General features: G+C 55.6%; 2 protein-coding genes across 5 annotated transcripts in view; one reads left to right on the top strand and one right to left on the bottom strand.

Annotated features, from left to right (window-relative positions):
• The first annotated feature begins 3,596 nt into the window (after positions 1-3,596).
• On the top strand, positions 3,597-5,592 carry B3GNT8 (UDP-GlcNAc:betaGal beta-1,3-N-acetylglucosaminyltransferase 8). The gene is made up of 2 exons (XM_005589355.4): positions 3,597-3,657; positions 4,131-5,592. Exon 2 carries the CDS (start codon positions 4,163-4,165, stop codon positions 5,354-5,356), a length of 1,194 nt encoding a protein of 397 aa, XP_005589412.1. The 5' UTR covers positions 3,597-3,657; positions 4,131-4,162; the 3' UTR covers positions 5,357-5,592.
• Positions 5,593-5,947: 355 nt separating this feature from the next.
• Positions 5,948-20,546, bottom strand: part of BCKDHA (branched chain keto acid dehydrogenase E1 subunit alpha) — a 30,359-nt gene continuing 15,760 nt past the window's right edge. For 2 of the 4 annotated variants that reach the window (NM_001284089.2, XM_074023042.1), the window contains 6 exon segments: positions 5,948-6,511; positions 7,792-7,963; positions 8,191-8,332; positions 8,591-8,797; positions 11,599-11,760; positions 17,051-17,159. In NM_001284089.2, coding sequence (NP_001271018.2) covers positions 6,341-6,511; positions 7,792-7,963; positions 8,191-8,332; positions 8,591-8,797; positions 11,599-11,760; positions 17,051-17,159 — 963 coding nt within the window. In that variant the 3' untranslated portion in view covers positions 5,948-6,340. 4 annotated transcript variants of the gene reach the window in all.

Here is a 20,546-nt window from a genome sequence, read left to right as displayed (position 1 = left end):
GCCAACATAGTAAAACCCCATCTCTACTAAAAATACAAAAAAATTAGCTAGGCGTGGTGGCGGGTGCCTGTAATCCTAGTTACTTGGGAGGCTGAACACTCCCGAGTAGGAGGATTACTTAAACCCAGGAGGCAGAGAGGTTGCAGTGAGCTGAGATCACACCACTGCACACCAGCCTGGGCAATAGTGCAAGACTCTATCTCAAAAAAAAAAAAGAGGGGCCGGGCGCGGTGGCTCACGCCTGTAATCCCAGCACTTTGGGAGGCCGAGGCGGGCGGATCACAAGGTCAGGAGATCGAGACCACGGTGAAACCCCGTCTCTACTAAAAATACAAAAAAAAAAATTAGCCGGGCGCGGTGGCGGGCACCTGTAGTCCCAGCTACTCAGGAGGCTGAGGCAGGAGAATGGCGTGAACCCGGGAGGCGGAGCTTGCAGTGAGCCGAGATCGCGCCACTGCACTCCAGCCTGGGCGGCAGAGCGAGACTCCGTCTCAAAAAAAAAAAAAAAAAGAGGCCAAAAAAAAAAAAAGAGGCCGGGTGCGGTGGCTCATGCCTGTAATCCCAGCACTTGGAGAGGCCAAGGCGGGCAGATCATGAGGTCAGGAGATCAAGACCATCCTGGCTAACATGATGAAACCCCATCTCTTCTAAAAATACAAAAAAATTAGCCGGGCGTGGTGGTAGGCGCCTGTAGTCCCAGCCACTCGGGAGGCTGAGGCAGGAGAATGGTGTGAATCTGGGAGGCAGAGCTTGCAGTGAGCGGAGATCACACCACTGCACTCCAGCCTGGGTGACAGAGTGAGACTCCGTCTCAAAAAAAAAAAAAAGAAGAAATCTTGTGATGACCTCACCAGGGGCAGACACCTTGAAAGTGGTTGTCCATTCTTTTTTTTTTTTTTCTTAATTAGAGATAAGATCTCACTATGTTGCCCAGGCTGGTCTCAAACTCCTGGGCTCAAGTGATCCTCCCCTCTTGGCCTCCCAGAGTACTGGGATTATAGGGGTGAGCCACTGTCCCACCCCAGTTTTTTTTCTCATGGCCAGCTCTTACACAGAAATAACGGATACACCCCTTTCTTCTTAAGACTCACCACAAGCGCGCCTTGCTGCCTCTAGACCCATAAATACCTAGGGTCAAATCGGCTTGCTCCAGGTAGACAGGTGCCAGCTTTTACACGATGAGAATGACAAGGCTTCGCAAATATACAGAGTCAGAAACTTGGGGAATGCATGCAGAAGTGGATTTTAAGCATGTGACACCAATGAGGGTGGATGTAACACTAGCTCAGGCCAAATTTACTGGCATCAGTGCGCTTTCCAGAGCTTCTGGATTTCATGGGTTACCTTGTGCAGCTGGACGTGGTTCTAATAGCTTGCTTGGGTACCTAACCGGAACTTGGATCCAACAGTGGCCTAAAGTTAATGAGGCAGAGAGACCAGAACTGCCCTAGCGTAAGATGGATGAGGGGAGTCCCAAGGCTTGGGGAGATGGAACTGTTGGATTGGAATGATCATGTTCCACCAGCATGTCCACCCTCCAACCATGTTCCCCAAGAAGGCACCCCTTACTGGCCAATCCCATGGTAGAGTTAATCATTCTGTATATTGAACTTTCCCTATTCCCATTCCTGTGTGGTTTCTCTCTCCTTATTGGACCCAGGCTGAGGCACATGGCAAAGGCAAAAAGAAAGGCACCCTCCGAAGCTTCCTTTTTTTTTTTTTTTTTGAGACGGAGTCTCGCTCTGCCGCCCAGGCTGGAGTGCAGTGGCCAGATCTCAGCTCACTGCAAGCTCTGCCTCCCGGGTTCACGCAATTCTCCTGCCTCAGCCTCCCAAGTAGCTGGGACTACAGGCGCCGCCACCTCGCCCGGCTAGTTTTTTGTATTTTTAAAGTAGAGACGGGGTTTCACCGTGTCAGCCAGGATGGTCTCGATCTCCTGACCTCGTGATCCGCCCGTCTCAGCCTCCCAAAGTGCTGGGATTACAGGCTTGAGCCACCGCACCCGGCCCCTCCGAAGCTTCCTAATGCTTCCAGGAAGAGCAGCGCCCCCTGCCCCCAGAAGCTAGATGAGCCCAGGGGTCTGGAGTCCCTCTCTCCCAGCCCCAGGGTAGAGTGAACTTGCAGACTCCCTCAGGAGGTGCTCGGGCTCCTGCCCCCAGCCCCTAGCTGTCATTTCCCACTCCAGCTATTATTCCATTAACATTCACCACTTCCTCCCCACTCTCTTCCTCCAGCTGTTCCCACAGGCTCCATTATTCAAACTTGGGGGGAGGAAATCAGGGCTGGACAGATCAACTGCTGCTGCTGACAGACTGGGTTCCTGCCATGATGGGGACAGGCCTGCCCCCAAACAAGGGTGGAGTGAAGGGGTCAGCCCAGGCTTAGTGGGAGCCCCTTAGTCCCACCCCATGTCTTGGGAGGTCTTTAGAGAGCTGATGCAGTACCAACAGCAGGGACCTCTGGAGGGCAGGGATGCAAACACAGGCAGACACCCTCTCCTGCCCCAGGGAGCTGGATGTGAGTGTTCCCAGAGTCACAGCGCCCCTGGGGGAGGGGCGGGGCCCAGGGCGAGGCTGGCTCCAGGGCTGGAGGTTGGGGGTAAGGTAGGAACGGATTCCCACCCTGCTGGCAGGCAGCCCGGGTGGAGGAGGTACAGGGGGTCAGCTTAGCTCCCGGGGTTCCCTGTGGGCCCCACCCTGTCACCCTCTATTGCCCTTGAAGCTCCAGTCTTTTCCTCTCCTGTTCTTCCCCTTGGCTCCCTCTCCGCCACTCACTCCCCAGGTCTGGCTCAGAAGCCTGAGTCCCTCCCCTCTGCCCTCCACCTGCCTCTCTCAAACTCTCTTTCCCCCGTGAGCACCCCACAGGGCTTCCGCAACCCCTTATCTTTCTCGGATCTCCATTTCCCTCCCCCTCTCCCTCCTGGCCACCTTCCCACTTTTCCTGTCTTCTCTCTCTCCCCCTCAGCTCTCTCCATCGCCTGTCTCACCCCAGTTCTCCTCTCTCTGCTCCCGGGCCGTCCCTTCCCTCTCCACAATGTCTCTGTCTCTCCTCCTCCTCACCAGCCCCTTCCCCCCTCCACCCTGACTGGGCAGCCACAACAAACATCCCTCTCTCTGGCGGGCCCGCCGATCCCTTCCCACTCAGCACATTCACTGCCGCCTCCTGGCCATGGGCGCCGCCGGGTGCCAGCCTCTCAGCCTCCCCATCTCTGCCTCAGTGGGACCCTGCCTCACCCTGGTCACTCTGACACTCCCCAGCCCAGGCCCAGCCCTCAGTCTCACCCTCCCTGGTACCCCCTCCCTCCCCAGGCCCTGGTTCTCCCCTCCTAGGCCTCGCAACGCCCCCGTCTTGTTTCTGTGGCTGCCCCCTGCACCCTTCCCAGCTGTCTTACCAGAAACCAGCCCTAACACGCCAGAGCTCCATCTCTCAGGTCGGCCTCCTGCCCTCCTCCCTCCCTCCCTCCCTTCTGCCTCAGCCCCGCCCCGGCCCCTGGGGCCCTCCCTGCTCCCGCTCCGCTCCCCTCCCCGCCCCTCTGGACTGGCTGGGCAGGGCTGGGCCTGGCCGGTCGACAACGCAGGGGCTGGGGCAGGCAGATCAGAGGGAGCTGAGGCCTGACCTGAGGCCAGCACCCGGAGCTGGTGGGAGCCAGACCCAGAGGTAAAAAGGCGTGGGATCCCTGGTTCCCCTGTCCCTGGGGTGGGGATGTTGCGGGAGGCACGCTGGGTTTCTAACCCCAGGGAGCTAGGAATCGTGCTCCTGATTTCCTGGTGAGGGCGATAAATGGAGGGAGAGGGAGGAGATAGACGGCAGGGTCCCTTGTCCTGGATGGAGACAGGGAAGAGGTAGACCCTTGGGCTCTTAGGAAGGTGGAAACATTTGGACGGAGTGGGAAGAACAGGGTGCTGGAATGGGATTGGAATGGGGGATTCCTAGGTCTAGGAATAAGGACCAACGGGGTCCCTGGGTCAGGGGAGCTGTTTAGGATCTGGGACTGAGAGAAGCTGTTACGGGGGTTGGCAGGGACTATGGGAGATTGTGAAGCTGTCTGCCTGGGCCCTGGCTGGGCCCTCTCTGGAGGCCCATCCCCACACCCCAATGGCCTCCGTGGCTCCCCTGTGGCTCCCTTGTAGCTCCCGCGGCCGCCCCTTCCCTGGGCCAGGTCATGCGCTGCCCCAAGTGCCTTCTCTGCCTGTCAGCACTGCTCACACTCCTGGGCCTCAAAGTGTACATCGAGTGGACATCCGAGTCCTGGCTCAGCAAGGCCTACCCCAGCCCTCGGGGCACCCCGCCAGGCCCCACGCCAGCCAACCCCGAGCCCACCCTACCTGCCAACCTCTCCGCCCGCCTGGGCCAGACTGGCCCGCTGCCCTTCGCTTACTGGAACCAGCAGCAGTGGCGGCTGGGGTCCCTGCCCAGTGGGGACAGCACTGAAACGGGGGGCTGCCAGGCTTGGGGGGCCGCCGCCGCCGCCGAGATCCCTGACTTCACCTCCTACCCCAAGGACCTCCGTCGTTTCCTGCTGTCAGCAGCCTGCCGGAGCTTCCCACAGTGGCTGCCTGGAGGTGGTGGCGGCCAAGTCTCCAGCTGCTCGGATACTGATGTCCCCTACCTGCTGTTGGCCGTCAAGTCAGAACCAGGGCGCTTTGCAGAACGACAGGCCGTGAGGGAGACGTGGGGCAGTCCAGCTCCAGGGATCCGGCTGCTCTTCCTGCTAGGGTCTCCGGTGGGTGAGGCAGGGCCTGACCTAGACTCACTAGTGGCCTGGGAGAGCCGTCGCTACAGTGACCTGCTGCTCTGGGACTTCCTCGACGTCCCATTCAACCAGACGCTCAAAGACCTGCTGCTGCTGGCCTGGCTGGGCCACCACTGCCCCGCCGTGAGTTTTGTCCTGCGAGCCCAGGATGATGCCTTTGTGCACACCCCTGCCCTGCTGGCTCACCTGCGGGCCCTGCCACCTGCCTCGGCCCGAAACCTCTACCTGGGTGAGGTCTTTACGCAGGCCATGCCTCTCCGGAAGCCAGGAGGACCCTTTTACGTGCCCGAGTCCTTCTTCGAAGGTGGCTACCCAGCCTATGCAAGCGGGGGTGGCTACGTCATTGCCGGGCGCCTGGCACCCTGGCTGCTGCGGGCGGCAGCCCGTGTGGCACCCTTCCCCATTGAGGACGTCTACACTGGCCTTTGCATCCGAGCCCTGGGCCTGGTGCCCCAGGCCCACCCAGGCTTCCTCACAGCCTGGCCAGCAGACCGCACTGCGGACCACTGCGCTTTCCGCAACCTGCTGCTAGTACGGCCCCTGGGCCCTCAGGCCAGCATTCGGCTCTGGAAACAACTGCAAGACCCAAGGCTCCAGTGCTGACTCTCGGTGGGGAGGGCGGAGGTGCTGACCTGGCCCGGGCCCTGGCCTGGGCCTCTGGGGCCTGCCCCTGGCTTAGCCCCTCCTTCCAGGTCTTGATGGGAGGGAGGAGGGCCTAGAAGCTGGACAACTTAAGCCACTCCTTGGCCTCCCCAGCCAGGGGCCTGGGCGGGAAAGATGGGCTAGTGGGCTGTTTTTGCCTACTTTTGTTTTTGAAAAACATGCACTCCCCACTCTGAGGCCTGGGGTTGTTTTTTCACTGTGGGGCCCTGGAGTGGTGGGGAGCAGGGCTTGGCCACACCCTGACCTTCATCCTGGACGCTCCCCTGCACCCTTGCTGGGCAGGGCTAGCTCTGCTGGGCTCCCCGTCACTCTGCTGGACAGCAGACTTGCCCCATTCTGTGAGAGAGCAGGAGACCATCTCTGGAGGATCCCCCCACCCCCATCCTGTCTGCTGGAGCTAACCTTCCAGCTTGCGAAAGCTTCCGGGGGAAGTAGGTATCTCAAGGGCCTTGACCTTATTTATCTAAGGTGGAGAAGCTGGGGGTGGCCTCAAATCACCCCCAAACTCCAGGAAACAGAGACCAGAGGTGGTAGAGAGCCAGGCGCAGAGATGCAGTTTATTCGTGACCTCTGCTGGCCACTCGCACCTGCGCAAGTTCCACAGGCTGACCTGCCATGTCCACCCCATACCCAGAGGGGCTTCTAGTCCTGTACACCCCCTCACCCAGCCCCTGGGAGAAGGCACTGTAACAACAGGTGAAAAGGGGGCTGACGGAGCCCCAGCAACTGCAGCAGATCCTATCCCCCGACAATGTAACAGCCTGGAGGAGCAGGGGTGAAGAGCGGCAGCCGCCCGGGCCGCCGAGTGTTTTAGAGGGAGCTGACTGGGGAAGAGGGTAGTGTGCTGCCAGGTCCCCCTGCTCCCCTTAGAGTGGGCTACCTCTCGGGGTAGCTGAAGGCGGGTGGGGGTGGGCTGAGCAGGCCTCACTTATCAAAGTGCTCCAGTGGGTAGTGCTCCCCGTAGGTCTGCAGGTGGCGGGCCAGGGACTCCTGCTGCTTGCGGAGCTGGGCGGGCATCTCCTGATACACGTCTGAGAAGAGCAGGTTGGGGTTGGGTTTGGGCTTCCGCTCTGCCTGCTCAAAGGCCTCCATCACCTGTGGGGACATGGGGCAGTGGGCAGGCAGCCGGCCTCCCATGCAGGGCCCTGCCTCCTCCTGCGGGGCCTCGGCAAGGAGTTAACCACTCCAAGCCTTTGTGTTCCCACCTGGACAATGGAAATGATCATCCTAGCAGAGGTGTAACGAAAAACCCCAAATCCTAGCAGGGATCAGGTGCTATGCAAGTGTGTGGATTCATTTAAGGCTTTCAGCAGCCCTAAGAGGTAGGCAGCTGAGCAATGAGGAAACTGAGGCACAGAGAAAGGCAGGGACTGGACGCACAGTGCTGCCCTATGCTGGGTGCTGCCCTCACCGCTGGGTTGCAAGGCTCCTGGCTCCTAATGACCAGGCCAGGGAGGGTGGCACACTGATTCTGGGCAGGGCACATACACTGCACACGGTTCGCCACCTACTCCTCAAACCAGCTTCTTTTTTTTTTTTTTTTTTTTTAAGAGATAGTCTCACTCTGTTGCCCAGGCTGGAGTGCAGTGGCGCCATCTCGGATCACTGCAAGTTCCGCCTCCCAGGTTCAAGCGATTCTCCTGCTTCACCTTCCCAAGTAGCTGGGACTACAGGTGCACATCACCACACCTGGCTAATTTTTTTTTTTTTTTTGAGATGGAGTCTCACTGTTGTTGCCCAGGTTGGAGTGCAATGGTACGATTTCAGCTAACTGCAACCTCTGCCGCCCAGGTTCAAGCAATTCTCCTGCCTCAGCCTCCCGAGTAGCTGGGATTACAGGCACCCGCCACCATGCCCGGCTCATTTTTGTATTTTTATTAGAGACAAGGTTTCACCATCTTGGCCAGGCTGGTCTCAGACTCCTGACTTCAGGTGATCCGTCCGCCTTGGCCTCCCAAAGTGCTGAGATTAAACGCATGAGCCACCGCGCCCAGCCCTAATTTTTGTATTTTTAGTAGAGACAGGGTTTGACCATGTTGGCCAGGCTGTTCTCGAGCTCCTGACCTTAAGTGATCTGCCACCTCGGCCTCCCAAAGTGCTGGGATTACAGGCGTGAGCTACCAGGCCCAGCCTCAAACCAGTTTCTGAAATGGGCACCACCAGCATCCCCCTTCAAAGACAAGGAAGTGGAAGGCAACGTGCCGAGGACACAGAGCCAGGACACACATGGCCCCAGCAGCCTGGCTCCACAGGCCACATCTGAGACATCACTGGGGTTATCCCTGAGCCTCCCAGTTCAGTGTCCCGCAAATCCTTCCCGAGCTCTGCAGGCCACAGCAGCCCCCACCACACCCTCCTGGGCGGGGTGCCCTCACCTTCTTGCGGGACTGCTTCCTCCAGGCCTTCTCTTGCTCCTCATCCCACCAGCCTTGGCTCAGCAGGTAGTGCCGCAGCCGGGAGATGGGGTGGTCCTGCTTGTCCCAGTAATTGACCTCGTCCACCGAGCGGTACGCCGAACTGTCGTCACTGGTGCTGTGGTGCCCGATCCTGCATAGGGGCAAAGGGCCCCAGGTCAGTGTGGGGCTCCCTGGAGTGGGGGTTAGGAGGGAGGATGGGGGATGGACTAGGGAAGGAGGAGTGGAAACGGAATAAAGGCAAGGGGGAAATGCAACATCAGGTGATAAGGCCATGTTTTGGAGACAGTGATCGATATGAGGAAGGTGCTACAGTGGCTGTCAGCGCTGTGGGGGTGCTGATGGGGGAGCGGCGGGTACCTGTAGGTCATGGCCTCGATGAGGAAGGGCTGGTTCTCTGCCACAGCGCGCCGTCGGGCCTCCTTTGTGGCATTGTACACAGCAAACACATCATTACCATCCACGCGGATTGACATGATGCCATACCCGGGGCCTCGTGCCGCTGTGGGGACACAGAGAAGGCGGGTCAGGCCAGGGCTGAGATGAGGAACATGCACAAGGCCAAGGGGACGAGCAGGGAGAGGACAGAGAGAGCAAGGCTGAGTGCTCAGGACCTCGACTCCTGTGGCTGACCAAGTGCCAGACACCACAGGACACAGGAAGGACCAGGAAGGAGGGCAGGGGTGGCAGGAAGGTGGGGGGATGGGAGAGGGAAGGAGATGATCCCGGCGGGGTGGGGAGCAGCCAGTAGCGTCCATACCAATGCCATCGCCGCGATACTGCTCGGAGGTGGGCGTGGAGATGGCGTAGCCATTGTTCCGGCAGAAGAAGATGATGGGGCACTCAAGTGTGGCCGCGAAGTTGAAGCCGGCGTGGGCATCCCCCTCGCTGGCCGCCCCCTCACCGAAGTAACAGATGACGACCCTGTTGGCATTGGCCCGCTTGGCTGCGTAGGCTGCCCCCACCGCTGCAGGGGATGAGAGGGTGGTGAGCAGGGGCGAAGACTTACACGCACTCACTCACACTCATTCACACTCACACGACCCAGGGCTCTGAGGCTCAGGCCAGCGGTCACCAGGCTTCAAGGGGAAAGAAAACACCTGAGCTCCTGATGCCCCCAGCATCTGCCCATCCAGGTCTCCTCCCGCTCAGCTGAGAGCAGCTCCACCCTTCCAACTGCTCAGGCTGAAGACTCCAGCATCATCTCCAACAAGACTTCCCACCATCCCCCACATCTGCTCCACCTTCAGAACCTGACCCCTCTCACCTCCTCCTCAGCACCACCCTTGTCAAGCCCAAGTTACCGAGCAGCCTCCTTACTAGCCCTTCACACACTGCCCAATCTGTTACCCACAGGGAGGCCTGCGGATTCCATGAAGAGGTGAGCCAGGCCAAGGAGGAGCAGACTCCTCCCCACCCACGGCTCCTGTCCCAGTGTAAGTAAAAGTCAACATCCCTGCAAAAGGCAAAGGCCTTGAGGCCCCACCCAACCTGCACCATCTGCACCCCTCCCACCACCTCTGGACTTTACCTCCAACCACCCCACACCTGCTCACCCCATACCCGCTCACTCCACACCTGCCCCTCTGGGCTCCTCCCTGCTCTTCAAACACACCAGGCTCACACCTGCCTCAAGACACCACACAGCTCCCTCCCTCACTTCCTCTGGTCCATACTTCAGTGTAGTGATGGCCCCCAGCTACCCCCACAGTGTACCATGCCCCACTGGCTTGGCTGCTCCCTACAGAACCCCCACCCTCATATACTCCAGGCATTCCCTCTCCATCTTTGTTACTGTCCATCTCCCCCACCACGATGGCAGCACCTGGAAGGCTGAGGTTTGCGTTGCTTTTGTTCCCTGTACTTGGAGTGGCACCAGCACATGGCAGGAACTTCTTACATTTGAAGTGACTTAGCAGGGACCCAGAGGGAAGGTTAGGGGCAGGTGCCAGCCTTGTGGAAACCCTATTACCTTTAGTTCAAATGCCCCCTAAATGCCTCCTCGTCTGAGAAAGCTTCCCTGCCCACGTCCCACCTAAAAGGCTCAAACTGCTTCTTGTTTCCCAACAGAAGAACAGTATGAGCTAAGGGGTGTGGAGCCTTCTACTGTGCCGGGCACAGTGCTGAGGCCTGGAGAGACACAAACTCATACATCTCAGCTGCCCTAGGGCAAAGAAGCCAGAGCCCAGACCAACCCTAGATCAGGCTACAGGCCCCAGAGGGCAGAAAGGGGCTCCGATTCCTTGTTCTCCACGCTATGAGGGTGCAGGCCTGGCACCCGGTGGGTTTGCTTCCCAAACAAGCCTTTTATAAGGGAAGGGGCTTCAGGGCACCTACAGTAAGCTTTGGGGAAGCTTGCTTGACTCTAAGGACTGAGGAAGACAAAGGTCAGGGCCAAGAACCCAGGCTCTGGAGGTACACAGTCCATGACTTGAGTCCCTGCTCCTCTCCCTCTGTGCTATACAACCGTTAGTGAGTGACTTCCCTCTTTGACTTCAATTTCCTTTTTTTTTTTTTTTTTTTTGAGACAGGATCTCACTTTGGCTAGAGTGCAACGGCACAATCTCAGCTCACTGCAACCTCTGCCTCCCAGGTTCAAGCGATCCTCCTGCTTCAGCCTCCCAAGTAGCTAGGATCACAGGTGTGCATCACCACACCAAGCTAATTTGTGTATGTTTAGTAGGGACAGGGCTTTGCCATGTTAGCCAGGCTTCCTGCACTTTTTTTTCCCACTCGCTTGCTCTCTCTCTCTCACACACAAAACATGGGCCTCCTGCTCTTGAAAACAGGAACAAGAGCAAATAATAACCTCTGTCCCCATGGCCACAATGAGGGTCCTATTGGACGATGAATGTGAAGCACTGGCACAATGGAACCTGGTGCACATGTTGGCTGTGTTTGTGAGCAGACAAACGCAGTGGGCATGTGGTTGGGAAATCCAGAGTGTGGTCGCACAGGCTTCAGGCCCCTGAATGGGGTGGGGACAGCAACAGAGCCCTCTTCTGAAGGGTCCCAGACAAGAGGTGCATTCCAAGTCTGGAACACAGGCCGGGTACAATAGCTCACATCTGTAATCCCAGCACTTTGACAGGCCAAGGCAGGTAGGTCACTTGAGCTCAGGTTCAAGACCAGCCTGGCCAACACGGTGAAACCTTATCTCTACAAAAAATACAAAAAATTAGCCAGGTGGAGTGGCATATGCCCATAATCCCAGCTACTCAGGAGATTAAGGCAGGAGAATCACTTGAGCCTGGGAGGTGGAGGTTACAGTGAGCCAAGATCACACCATTGCACTCCAACCTGGCTGATGAGAGTGAAACCCTGTCTCAGACAAAAAAAAAAAAAAGTGGGCTGGGCACAGTGAATCATGCATGTAATCCTAGCACTAGCTGAGGCAAGGTGTTTGAGACCAGCCCGGCCAACATGGTGAAACCCCGTCTCTATTAAAAATACAAAACTTAGCTGGGCGTGATGGTGCACACCTATAGTCTCAGCTACTTGGGAGGCTGAGGCAGGAGAATTGCTTGAACCCAGGAGAAGGAGGCTGCAGTGAGCTGCAATCGCACCACTGCACTCTAGCCTGGGCAACAGAGCAAGACTCCGTCTCAAAAAAAGAAAAAAAAAGTAATAAGTCTGGAGCACAGACCAGGGCTCTGGTGGTGTCACCAACCCAGAATTCCACCCAGAAGGGAGGCAGAAGAGCTGAGGCCTGGACAGGGGTGTGACACTGGTCTGCATGTGTGCAAGGTCCAGGGCATGCATCCTCACCCTGAGGGATCTGTGTGGCCAGTGGAGAGGAGATAGTGACGAAGTGGCGTTCCTTGCAGCCGTAGTGGACAGGCATCTGCCGCCCCTTGCCCAAGTCACTGATGTTGCCATAGCACTGGGCCATGAATAGTTCCAGGGGGTAGTCGCGATACATCAGCACACCTAGGAGGGGAGGAGGCAATGGTTAGCTGAGTGGGCAGTGCAGGGGGTCAGATCGGCCCGTGGGTGACCCGCAGCATGCCGGCAGACAGACAGGAAAGCTCGGCCTTGTTTTTAAGAGGGAGACTGATGTTCAGACTGACTGACTGCCCAGCAAGGCCAATCTGATTTTTCAAAAGAAAGCAGAAATCTAGCCTTTTTCTTTCTTCCTCTTAGTGAGACACTGTCTGGTCTTTAAGTGCTTTCAACTAATTCAATTACCTTTAAGAAATATTCTAACCATAAATCATCACTATGGCCAGGCATGGTGGCTCATGCCTGTAATCCCAGCACTTTGGGAGACTGACGTTGAAGGATCGCTTCAGCCCAGGGGTTGGAGACCAGCCTGGGCAACATAGTGAGGCCTTGCTTCTACAAAAAAAAAAAAAAAAAAATCAAAACATTGGCCAGGCATGGTGATGTGCACCTGTGGTTCCAGCTACTTGGGAGGCTGAGACAGAGGACTGCTTCAGCCCAGAAGTTCAAGGCTGCAGGCAGCTGAGATTGTGCCACTGCACTCCAATCCGAGCTACAAAGCAAGACCCTATCTCGAAAAAAAAAAAAGAAAAACATCATCGTTATGAACCAAATAACAACATAGACCACTAATTTACAACTTCTAGACTACAGAAGAAGTACTCTAACCCACGTACGGCAGTAAAACCCTTTCTTCAAACAAAACCTCTGGTGAACGCCCACCTGCCCATCAAAGGGAACCGCTCCAGGTGAAGGCGGCCCTTCCTCCTGAGTTAGAAGACAGAAGGGGGTTTGGCATTGCCCTCGGACAAGCTCTTTGCCCCACCTGGATAGTGAGACAATCTTCACATCCACACCTTAGGGGCAGCGCTGTGGATCAATGCTGCAAGCACTCAGACCAGGAACATTATTCAGAGGGAGCTCTCTAGTACAGTGCTTTCCAAACCCTTTCTTTACTGCAGAACCCCGTCTTTAGATACAAATTTAATGGTGATCACATTACACACAGCAGTTACCGGTTTTTTTTTTTTTTTTTTTTTTGAGACAGAGTCTGGCTCGGCCACCCAGGCTGGAGTGCAGTGGTGCAACCTGAGCTCACTGCAACCTCCGCCTTCTAGTTCAAGCAATTCTTGTGCCTCAGCCTCTCAAATAGCTGGGATTCCAGGTGTGCACCACTACACCTGGCTTTTTTTTTTTTTTTTTTTTTTTGAGGTGGAGTTTTGTTCTTGTTGCCCGGAATGCAATGGCACAATCTTGGCTCACTGCAACTTCTGCCTCCCGGGTTCAAGCGATTCTCCTGCCACAGCCTCCTGAGTAGCTGGGATTACAGGCATGCGCCACCACATCCAGCTAATTTTTGTATTTTCAGTAGAGACGGGGTTTCTCCATGTTGGTCAGGCTGGTCTCAAACTCCCGACCTCAGGTGATCCACCCGCCTCAGCCTCCCAAAGTGCTGCAATTACAGACATGGGCCACCGCGCCCGGCCCACTTGTTAATATTTTAGTTAGAGTTGAGGGTGATTAGCATTACTTCAACTTTAATACAGGTTTATTGGTATTTTCTTTTTTTTTTTTTTTTTTTTTTTGAGACAGAGTCTCGCTCTGTCGCCCAGGCTGGAGTGCAGTGGCCGGATCTCAGCTCACTGCAAGCTCCGCCTCCCGGGTTTACGCCATTCTCCTGCCTCAGCCTCCCGAGTAGCTGGGACTACAGGCGCCCACCACCTCGCCCGGCTAGTTTTTTTTGTATTTTTTAGTAGAGACGGGGTTTCACCGTGTTAGCCAGGATGGTCTCGATCTCCTGACCTCGTGATTCGCCCGTCTCGGCCTCCCAAAGTGCTGGGATTACAGGCTTGAGCCACCGCGCCTGGCCTATTGGTATTTTCTCACACATGCTTTTGAATGGACATAACACAAATCCACATAACATGTGGCTGTGGTGCATATGTAACAGATGGAAACAGGAGTTGCTCTGGTTAAAGAGGGAAAGAAAGGCCTTGTAGAGGGCCAAAGAAGGTCCAAGGCACTGATACAGGATCTTGGAATCAGGCTTTCTCAGAATGTGGTACTGGGTCCACCCACATGAGAAGGACTGGGTAGGGGCGAGGAAGGTGCTAAAAGTACAAATTTGCCAGGTGCAGTGGCTCATGCCTGTAATCCCAGCACTTTGGAAGGGTGAGGCAGTGGATCGCTTGAGCTCAGGAGTTTGAGACCAGCCTGGGCAACACGGTGAAACCCCATCTCTACCAAAAATAAATAAAAAAAAAAACAATTAGCCAGGTGTGGTGGTGTGCACCTGTGGTCCCAGCTATTTAGGAGGCTGAGGTGGGAGGATCACTTGATCCTAAGAGGCAGAGGTTGCATGAGCCGAGATCATGCCACCGCACTTCAACCTGGGTGACAGAGTGAGACCCCGTCTCAAAGAAAAAGAAAATACAGACTCACAGGCTGATTTGCACCAGGAAACTCCAAGTCCAGTGGGAACTGCTGCTCTTGCTTGACACCTGCCACCTCTTTTCTTGTTGGTCTCAGAGACAGGATCTCACTCTGTCACCCAAACTGGAGTTCGGTGGTGGAAACATAGATCACTGCAGTCTTGAACTCCCGGGCTCAAGCAATCCTCCCACTCAGCCTCCTGAGTAGCTGGGACTACAGGTGTGCACCACCACGCCTGGCTAATTTTTGAATTTTTCAGCGGTGGGGGTCTCGCCATGTTGCCCAGGCTGGTATCAAATTCCTGGGCTCAAGCAATCCTCTCACCTCGGCAACCCAAAGTGCTGGGATTACAGGCGTGAGCCACCACACCTGGCACCTGCTTCCTCTTAACACTCCTTTTCACTGGGTGCCACTCCCTGCCGGTGCCACCACTGACACACCACGTATAGCTCTGGGAGGACAGCCAAGAGCTATCTCTGGGTCAGACAGCCATGCAAGGACTCAGCTCCACTCCTTAGGAGAACATGGCCTGAGCCCGTGACCTAACCTCTGTTGACTCAGGTTCTTACCTGGCTTTTAGAGTTGACGGTAATGCCTGCCTCTCCTGCCTCACATGGATGCGGGAGGTGCCTCAATGAGGCAACACCATCGGGGCCTGCCCTAACCTCACCCAGTATGCCCTTGCTCTGCAGTGTGGTGAGGGGAAATGACAATCTCCAAGGCTAAAGAGCACTTATAACAGCACCTTGGCTGGCTGGGCATGGTGGCTAACGCCTGTAATCCCCAGCACTTTGGGAGGCCAAGGCAAATGAATCACTCGAGGTTGGGAGTTTGAAACCAGCCTGACCAACGTGGTGAAACCCCGTCTCTACTGAAAATACAAAAATTAGCCAGGCATCGTGGTGCATGCCTGTAATTCCAGCTACTCAGGAGGCTGAGACAGAAGAACCACCTGAACCTGGGAGACAAGAGGCTGCAGTGAGCCAAGACTGCGCCATCGCACTCCAGCCTGGGTGACAGAGTGAGACTCCACCTCAAAAAAAAAAAAAAACTGCCAGGCACAGTGGCTCATGCCTGTAATCCCAGCACTTTGGGAGGCCAAGCAGGGTGGATCACGAGGTCAGGAGATCAAGACCATCCTGGCTAACATAGTGAAACCCCATCTCTACTAAAATTACAAAAAAGTTAGCCAGGTGTGGTGGCGGGCACCTGTAGTCCCAGCTACTCGGGAGGCTGAGGCAGGAGAATGGCGTGAACCCAGGAGGCGGAGCTTGCAGTGAGCCGAGATCACACCACTGCACACCAGCCTGGGCGACAGAGCAAGACTCCATCTCAAAAAAAATAAAATAAAAATAAAGGAGAAGAATAAAAGAACAGCACTCTGGTGTCAAGAGCCCAGGGAAACGCTACCTATCATGATGAAGACCACTCTTCTCACTTCACAGATGACAGACAGCATCACCAAGGCAAGCGGCCTGCCAAGTGAAGCCTAGAGTGGGTCTGACTCAACTCCTTAGCCTGCACCATGCTGCCTCTGCACGAGTCCCATTTGCAGCTGCCCAGACACTTCTGCTGACCCTCAGTGCTGGACAGTCACTCTCTCCTGTGTGGAGAGCTCAGCGGCTCCCATGATTCCCAGGAGGCTTGCTCAGTCCTGCCTGGTGCCCTCACAAGAGACCCCTTCAGCAAAAACAGGTGCAGTGCTCAGCACAGCTGGTGGGGCCCCAGCTTGCTGCCCGGCGTCGGGAAATCTCATTTTCCGCATGGATGACGCTCAACCTGACAAACATCACAGGGCGTTTGCCCTCCTAGAGCATGTGGGGCCAGGGGCCTGGTCCAGCTGTGAGCAGTAGACAGTCCAGGAGCAGGCTGCAAGTCATGCTAGTCCATGGGGGCTCTGGACAGCCACGTGGTCTGGCCTGGCGGAAGGGCTGTCCCAGGGTGAGGCCCCAATCATGACACCAACCCCTGCCCCTGAGCGCTCACTCTGTGCTGAGGGCACTGTGCCAACTGCCCCAAGACTCCCCTCAACAGCTGTCTTGGGAAGGGCTACCATCCCCCTTATGAATGAGGAAACAGAGGCACCGGGCAGTTAAGCAACTTGCCTCAGGCTGTGCAGCATCTAAGACAAAGGGTTAAGATGTGCCTTCCTAGCCCTATCAGTGCTCGCTGACACTCAGAGGGTAGTCCCCTTGCAGGGCCCCACACCAACAAGCTCCCTGGAACACCCCACTCACTGCTCCCTGGGCTCACTCCTTCGCTCCCAGGCACTCATTCCTGCTCAATGATTTTCTTCATTCCTGGTCTTTGACCCTTCCTTCCTTTCACTCATCCGGGCCTGCCGGGCCCCTCTGATCTTGCACCGCACTCAGGTCCGTCAAGGTTCTTCCACCTGCTCCTGCTCCCTGAAGGATACAGCACCTGAGGAGGGGCCAGAGGATCCCTGAACCAGGCAGACAGGGTCTCCAGCACAGACCATACCCACAGCGAGCGCCGACCTCACTGCATCCTCCCAGCGACCCTTGGATGCAGGCACCATCATAATCGCTCTTCTGGAGATTAGAAAACTGAGGCTCAGAGAAGGGAAGTGATGTGCCCGAAACCTGACAACTGGTAACAAAGGGTTAAGAGCACAGACCCTGAGCCACTACACTTTCCAGCCTTCAGAGTGGGAAGACCGCCCCCTCCAGAGTCCTGACCCTGGCTTGTCTCTTTCTGGCTTGGAAAGCTCTTCTTCCAGCTCCTTAGACCTTCCTGGCACTGTGCTGCTCCTGGAAGAACACTCAGAAAGACTAACTTGTACACCTCAATGGGGACCACAGGGCCAAACCACAGACAGACGTACCTGCCTCCCGGTACTGGCCAAACACCAGGTCTGTGTTGTCCAGGGCGGCGGCACTCCCCACGTGCGTGCCCTCCTCGCCATAGTTGGTCATGTAGAAGGAGATCCGGCCCTGGGGGTGGAGGGGGGACCGGGGGCCCACACTTGGTTATGCTGGGCAATGACAGAGAGCCATCCAAACCCTACCCAGCTTCTGACACCTCCGTGAATTTGCAGCCTGCCTGAAGGCCAGTCCTGGGCCAGGCCATGCTAGGGTTCCTGCCTTTATGGAGATGCTGCCAGACTGCTTAGAACTGCCAGAGGGATCGAGGTGCTGTGATAGGAGCCCAAAAGAAGCACCTTTTCCACCAGGGAAGGGCATCAGCAAGGACCAATGAACAAAGATGGGGTGGGTGGAGGGTTCCAGGCAGAGGGAATGCTAGACCGTGAGGACCGAAGGGCTGGGATGTATAGTGGTAGGGGTGGGGAAAGATGAGGAGGGAGAGGAAGGTGGTACCCAGATAACAAAGGGAACGATACATTGATTTTACTCTGAGAATGGTGGTAACCTGCCAACAGGTCTTCTCAAGGGAGCAATGTGGTCAGACCTGTGTTTCAGAATTGCTCTCAGGCTGCAGTGAGGGAAATGGATGGAACCATCAAGGCTGACTGCAGTGAGCCAGGAGAGAGGGGACAGAGGCCCAGCTTGGTAGCAGGGGGAGGCGGGAGAGGAGCAGGTGGATGTGTCTGAGGAAGCTGAGTTGGCTGTGCTAGGGGGCAGCAGACCTTGTCAGCTGGCCACATCAGTGCCCAGCTTCCTTCTCCCAAATCCCCTATTCTGAGCCTCGAAAAGACATGCGCTCAGGTTACTGGCCTCCCTTGCAGCCAGAGGTGGCCGTGCGACACAGTTTTAGCCAGAGATTTCAGTGGAAGTCTGCTTTTGCTTTCTGGATAGAAGAGACCACTGCTGCTGGTGCCAGCCCCATCCACTCCCAACTTCTTCCTGCCTTGCAGACAGCCAAGAAGCCTGGACATGCAGCAGCCATGCTGAGAACACAAGGCCACAAGCAGAGCACGAAGACCAGCTCACCAACAACAGTGAAGCAGAGAGAGGACGGGGCTGGGTCCCAAAGTGTGCTGCTGAGCAGCTGAGCAGTTCCTAAGGAAGTTATCTACAGACAGGCTAGGCGTGGTGGCTCACGCCTGTAATCCTAGTACTTTGGGAGGTCATGGCAGGTGGATCACTTGAGGTCAGGAGTTCAAGAGTAGCCTGGCCAACATGGTGAAACCCCATCTCTACTAAAAATACAAAAATTAGCCAGGTGTGGTGATGGGCGCCTGTAATCCCAGCTATTTGGGGGACTGAGGCAGGAGAATCTCTTGAACCTGGGAAGTAGAGGTTGCAGTGGGCAGAGATTGCACCATTGCATTCCAGCCTGGGCGAAAGAGGGAGATTCCGTCTCTAAATAAATAAATAAAAATAACATAAAAGAAAGGAAGTATCTATAGCTTGGTGCGGTAGCTCATATCTATAATCCTAGCATTTTGGGAGGCCGAGGCGGGCAGATCACCTGAGGTTGGGAGTTTGAGACCAGCCTGACCAACATGGAGAAACCCCATCTCCACTAAAAATACAAAATTAGCCAGGTGTGCTGGGGCATGCCTGTAATCCCAGCTACTCAGAAGACTGAGACAGGAGACTCGCTTGAACCAGGGAGGCGGTGAGCCGAGATTCTGCCATTGCACTCCAGCCTGGGCAACAAGAGCAAAACTGCGTCTCGAAAATAAAAAAAAAAAAAAGAAATATCTACAGAGGGAATGAGAGGGGAGAAAGGGATAGCAAGGGGAAGGGAGGAGACAGGGATGAGATGAGGTTTCTGGTGTGGGCGAGCGGGTGGATGGTGGTGCCCTTCACTGAGAAACGGACTAGGTGAGGCAAAGGAGCACGCCTGGGAGGAAGATGTCGAGGTCAAGTTCAGACAGGATTAGTTTGCTGTGGGACATCCAGGGCGAGAAGCCAAGCAGGGCTCTGACAAGCAGTCTGGACAGGGCTCTGGGCAGCCCTGGCATACGGATGCACATGAGATCACACAGGGCCATGTGTAAAGCGCAACAAAGGCAGCCTGGACAGCACCTTAGGGACACCCCGGGGTCAGTCACCTCACGGCTCGGCAGTGCCCTCCTCCGTGTGTTCCCAGGCCTGGCTTTCCCGTTGCTGTGGGGGAAACTGATGAATGTGTGCTTTCATCCAAGTGGGGAGCCAATTAAAAGTTAATGCACATTCCAGTGCCAAGTGAGTGGGCGGCGCTGAGTACTGAGGGCCTGGCAGGACTGTCCAGGTTAGCGTGGGGAGGAGCCTGCAATCAGCCCACTGAGGATCAGGACTCCAGGCTACTGGCAGAGGCTCCTGATTGCCTTCCCAGTATCCTATTCCCCTCCTCTGTTAACAGAGGTCTCAATCTCCCGCAGGCAGCAACTGCCTGGACTAAAGGATTATTAATACATTTCTCAGTCTCCCCTGCAGCTACGAGTGGCCCATGAAATGTATGCAGATGTTACTAGGTGGGACTACCCAGAAAGCTCTAAAAAGGTAGGGGGGTGTGTTGGCTGGGATGTGCCATGTCTGGCCTTCCACCTTCCCTCTACTTCCTGCCTAGAATGAGGCGTGATGGAGAGAGCTTCAGAAACCATTTTGGCTCATGAGGGGACCTCAGAGAAGGTAGAAGCCAATGCTATGAGTGGCAGATCTAAGCAATGAAAGAAAACTGGGTGTCCAATGACATCATGGTGCCACCAGACCTGCCCCAGACCACCTGTTTCCAGAATTTTTTTTTTTTTTTTTGAGACAAAGTCTCACTCTTTAGCCCAGGCCGGAATACAGTGGTGTGATCTTGGCTCACTGCAACCTCTGCCTCCCAGGCTTAAGTGATTCTCCCACCTCAGCCTCCTGAGTAGCTGGGACTACAGGCATGCACCACCATGCCCGGCTATTTTATGTGTTTTTAGTAAAGATGGGGTTTTGCCATGTTGGCCAGACTGATCTCAAACTCCTGACCTCAGGTGATCCACCCACCTTGGCCTCCCAAAATGCTGGCATTACTATGAGCCACTGGGCCCGGCCCAGGTTTCTTTCATTCAAAAGAAGAAATTACTCGTCTGTATAGGCTACTGCTTTTGTTTTTATTTGTTAGGGTTTGGGGTTTTGTGTGTGTGTGTGTGTTTTTTTGTTTTGTTTCATTTTTTGTTTTGTTTTGTTTTTGGAGCGGGAAAGAGGTCTGTAACTCACAGCTGAACACAGTCCTAACAGAAGCAGGCCGCACGGTGACGGGTGAGGTGACCTTACTGAGAGCTTCCTCTGTGTCAGCCAATAGGCACGAACCCTACTTGCTATGTCTCACAGAATTTCTACCCCTGCCCTTTAGGGTGGTTTTATCGTTAGCCTCATTCTTTAAAACAATGAGGAAACTGAGGCAAAGACAAGAAAAATCACCTGTCCGAAGTCACAGGTGTGACTGGACCC

The sequence above is a fragment of the Macaca fascicularis genome, chromosome 19 (genome assembly GCF_037993035.2).
Source record: "Macaca fascicularis isolate 582-1 chromosome 19, T2T-MFA8v1.1".
NCBI lineage: Eukaryota > Metazoa > Chordata > Mammalia > Primates > Cercopithecidae > Macaca > Macaca fascicularis.
The sequence above is the reverse complement of the archived record's forward strand: the minus strand, read 5'-3'. Positions and strand labels throughout refer to the sequence as shown.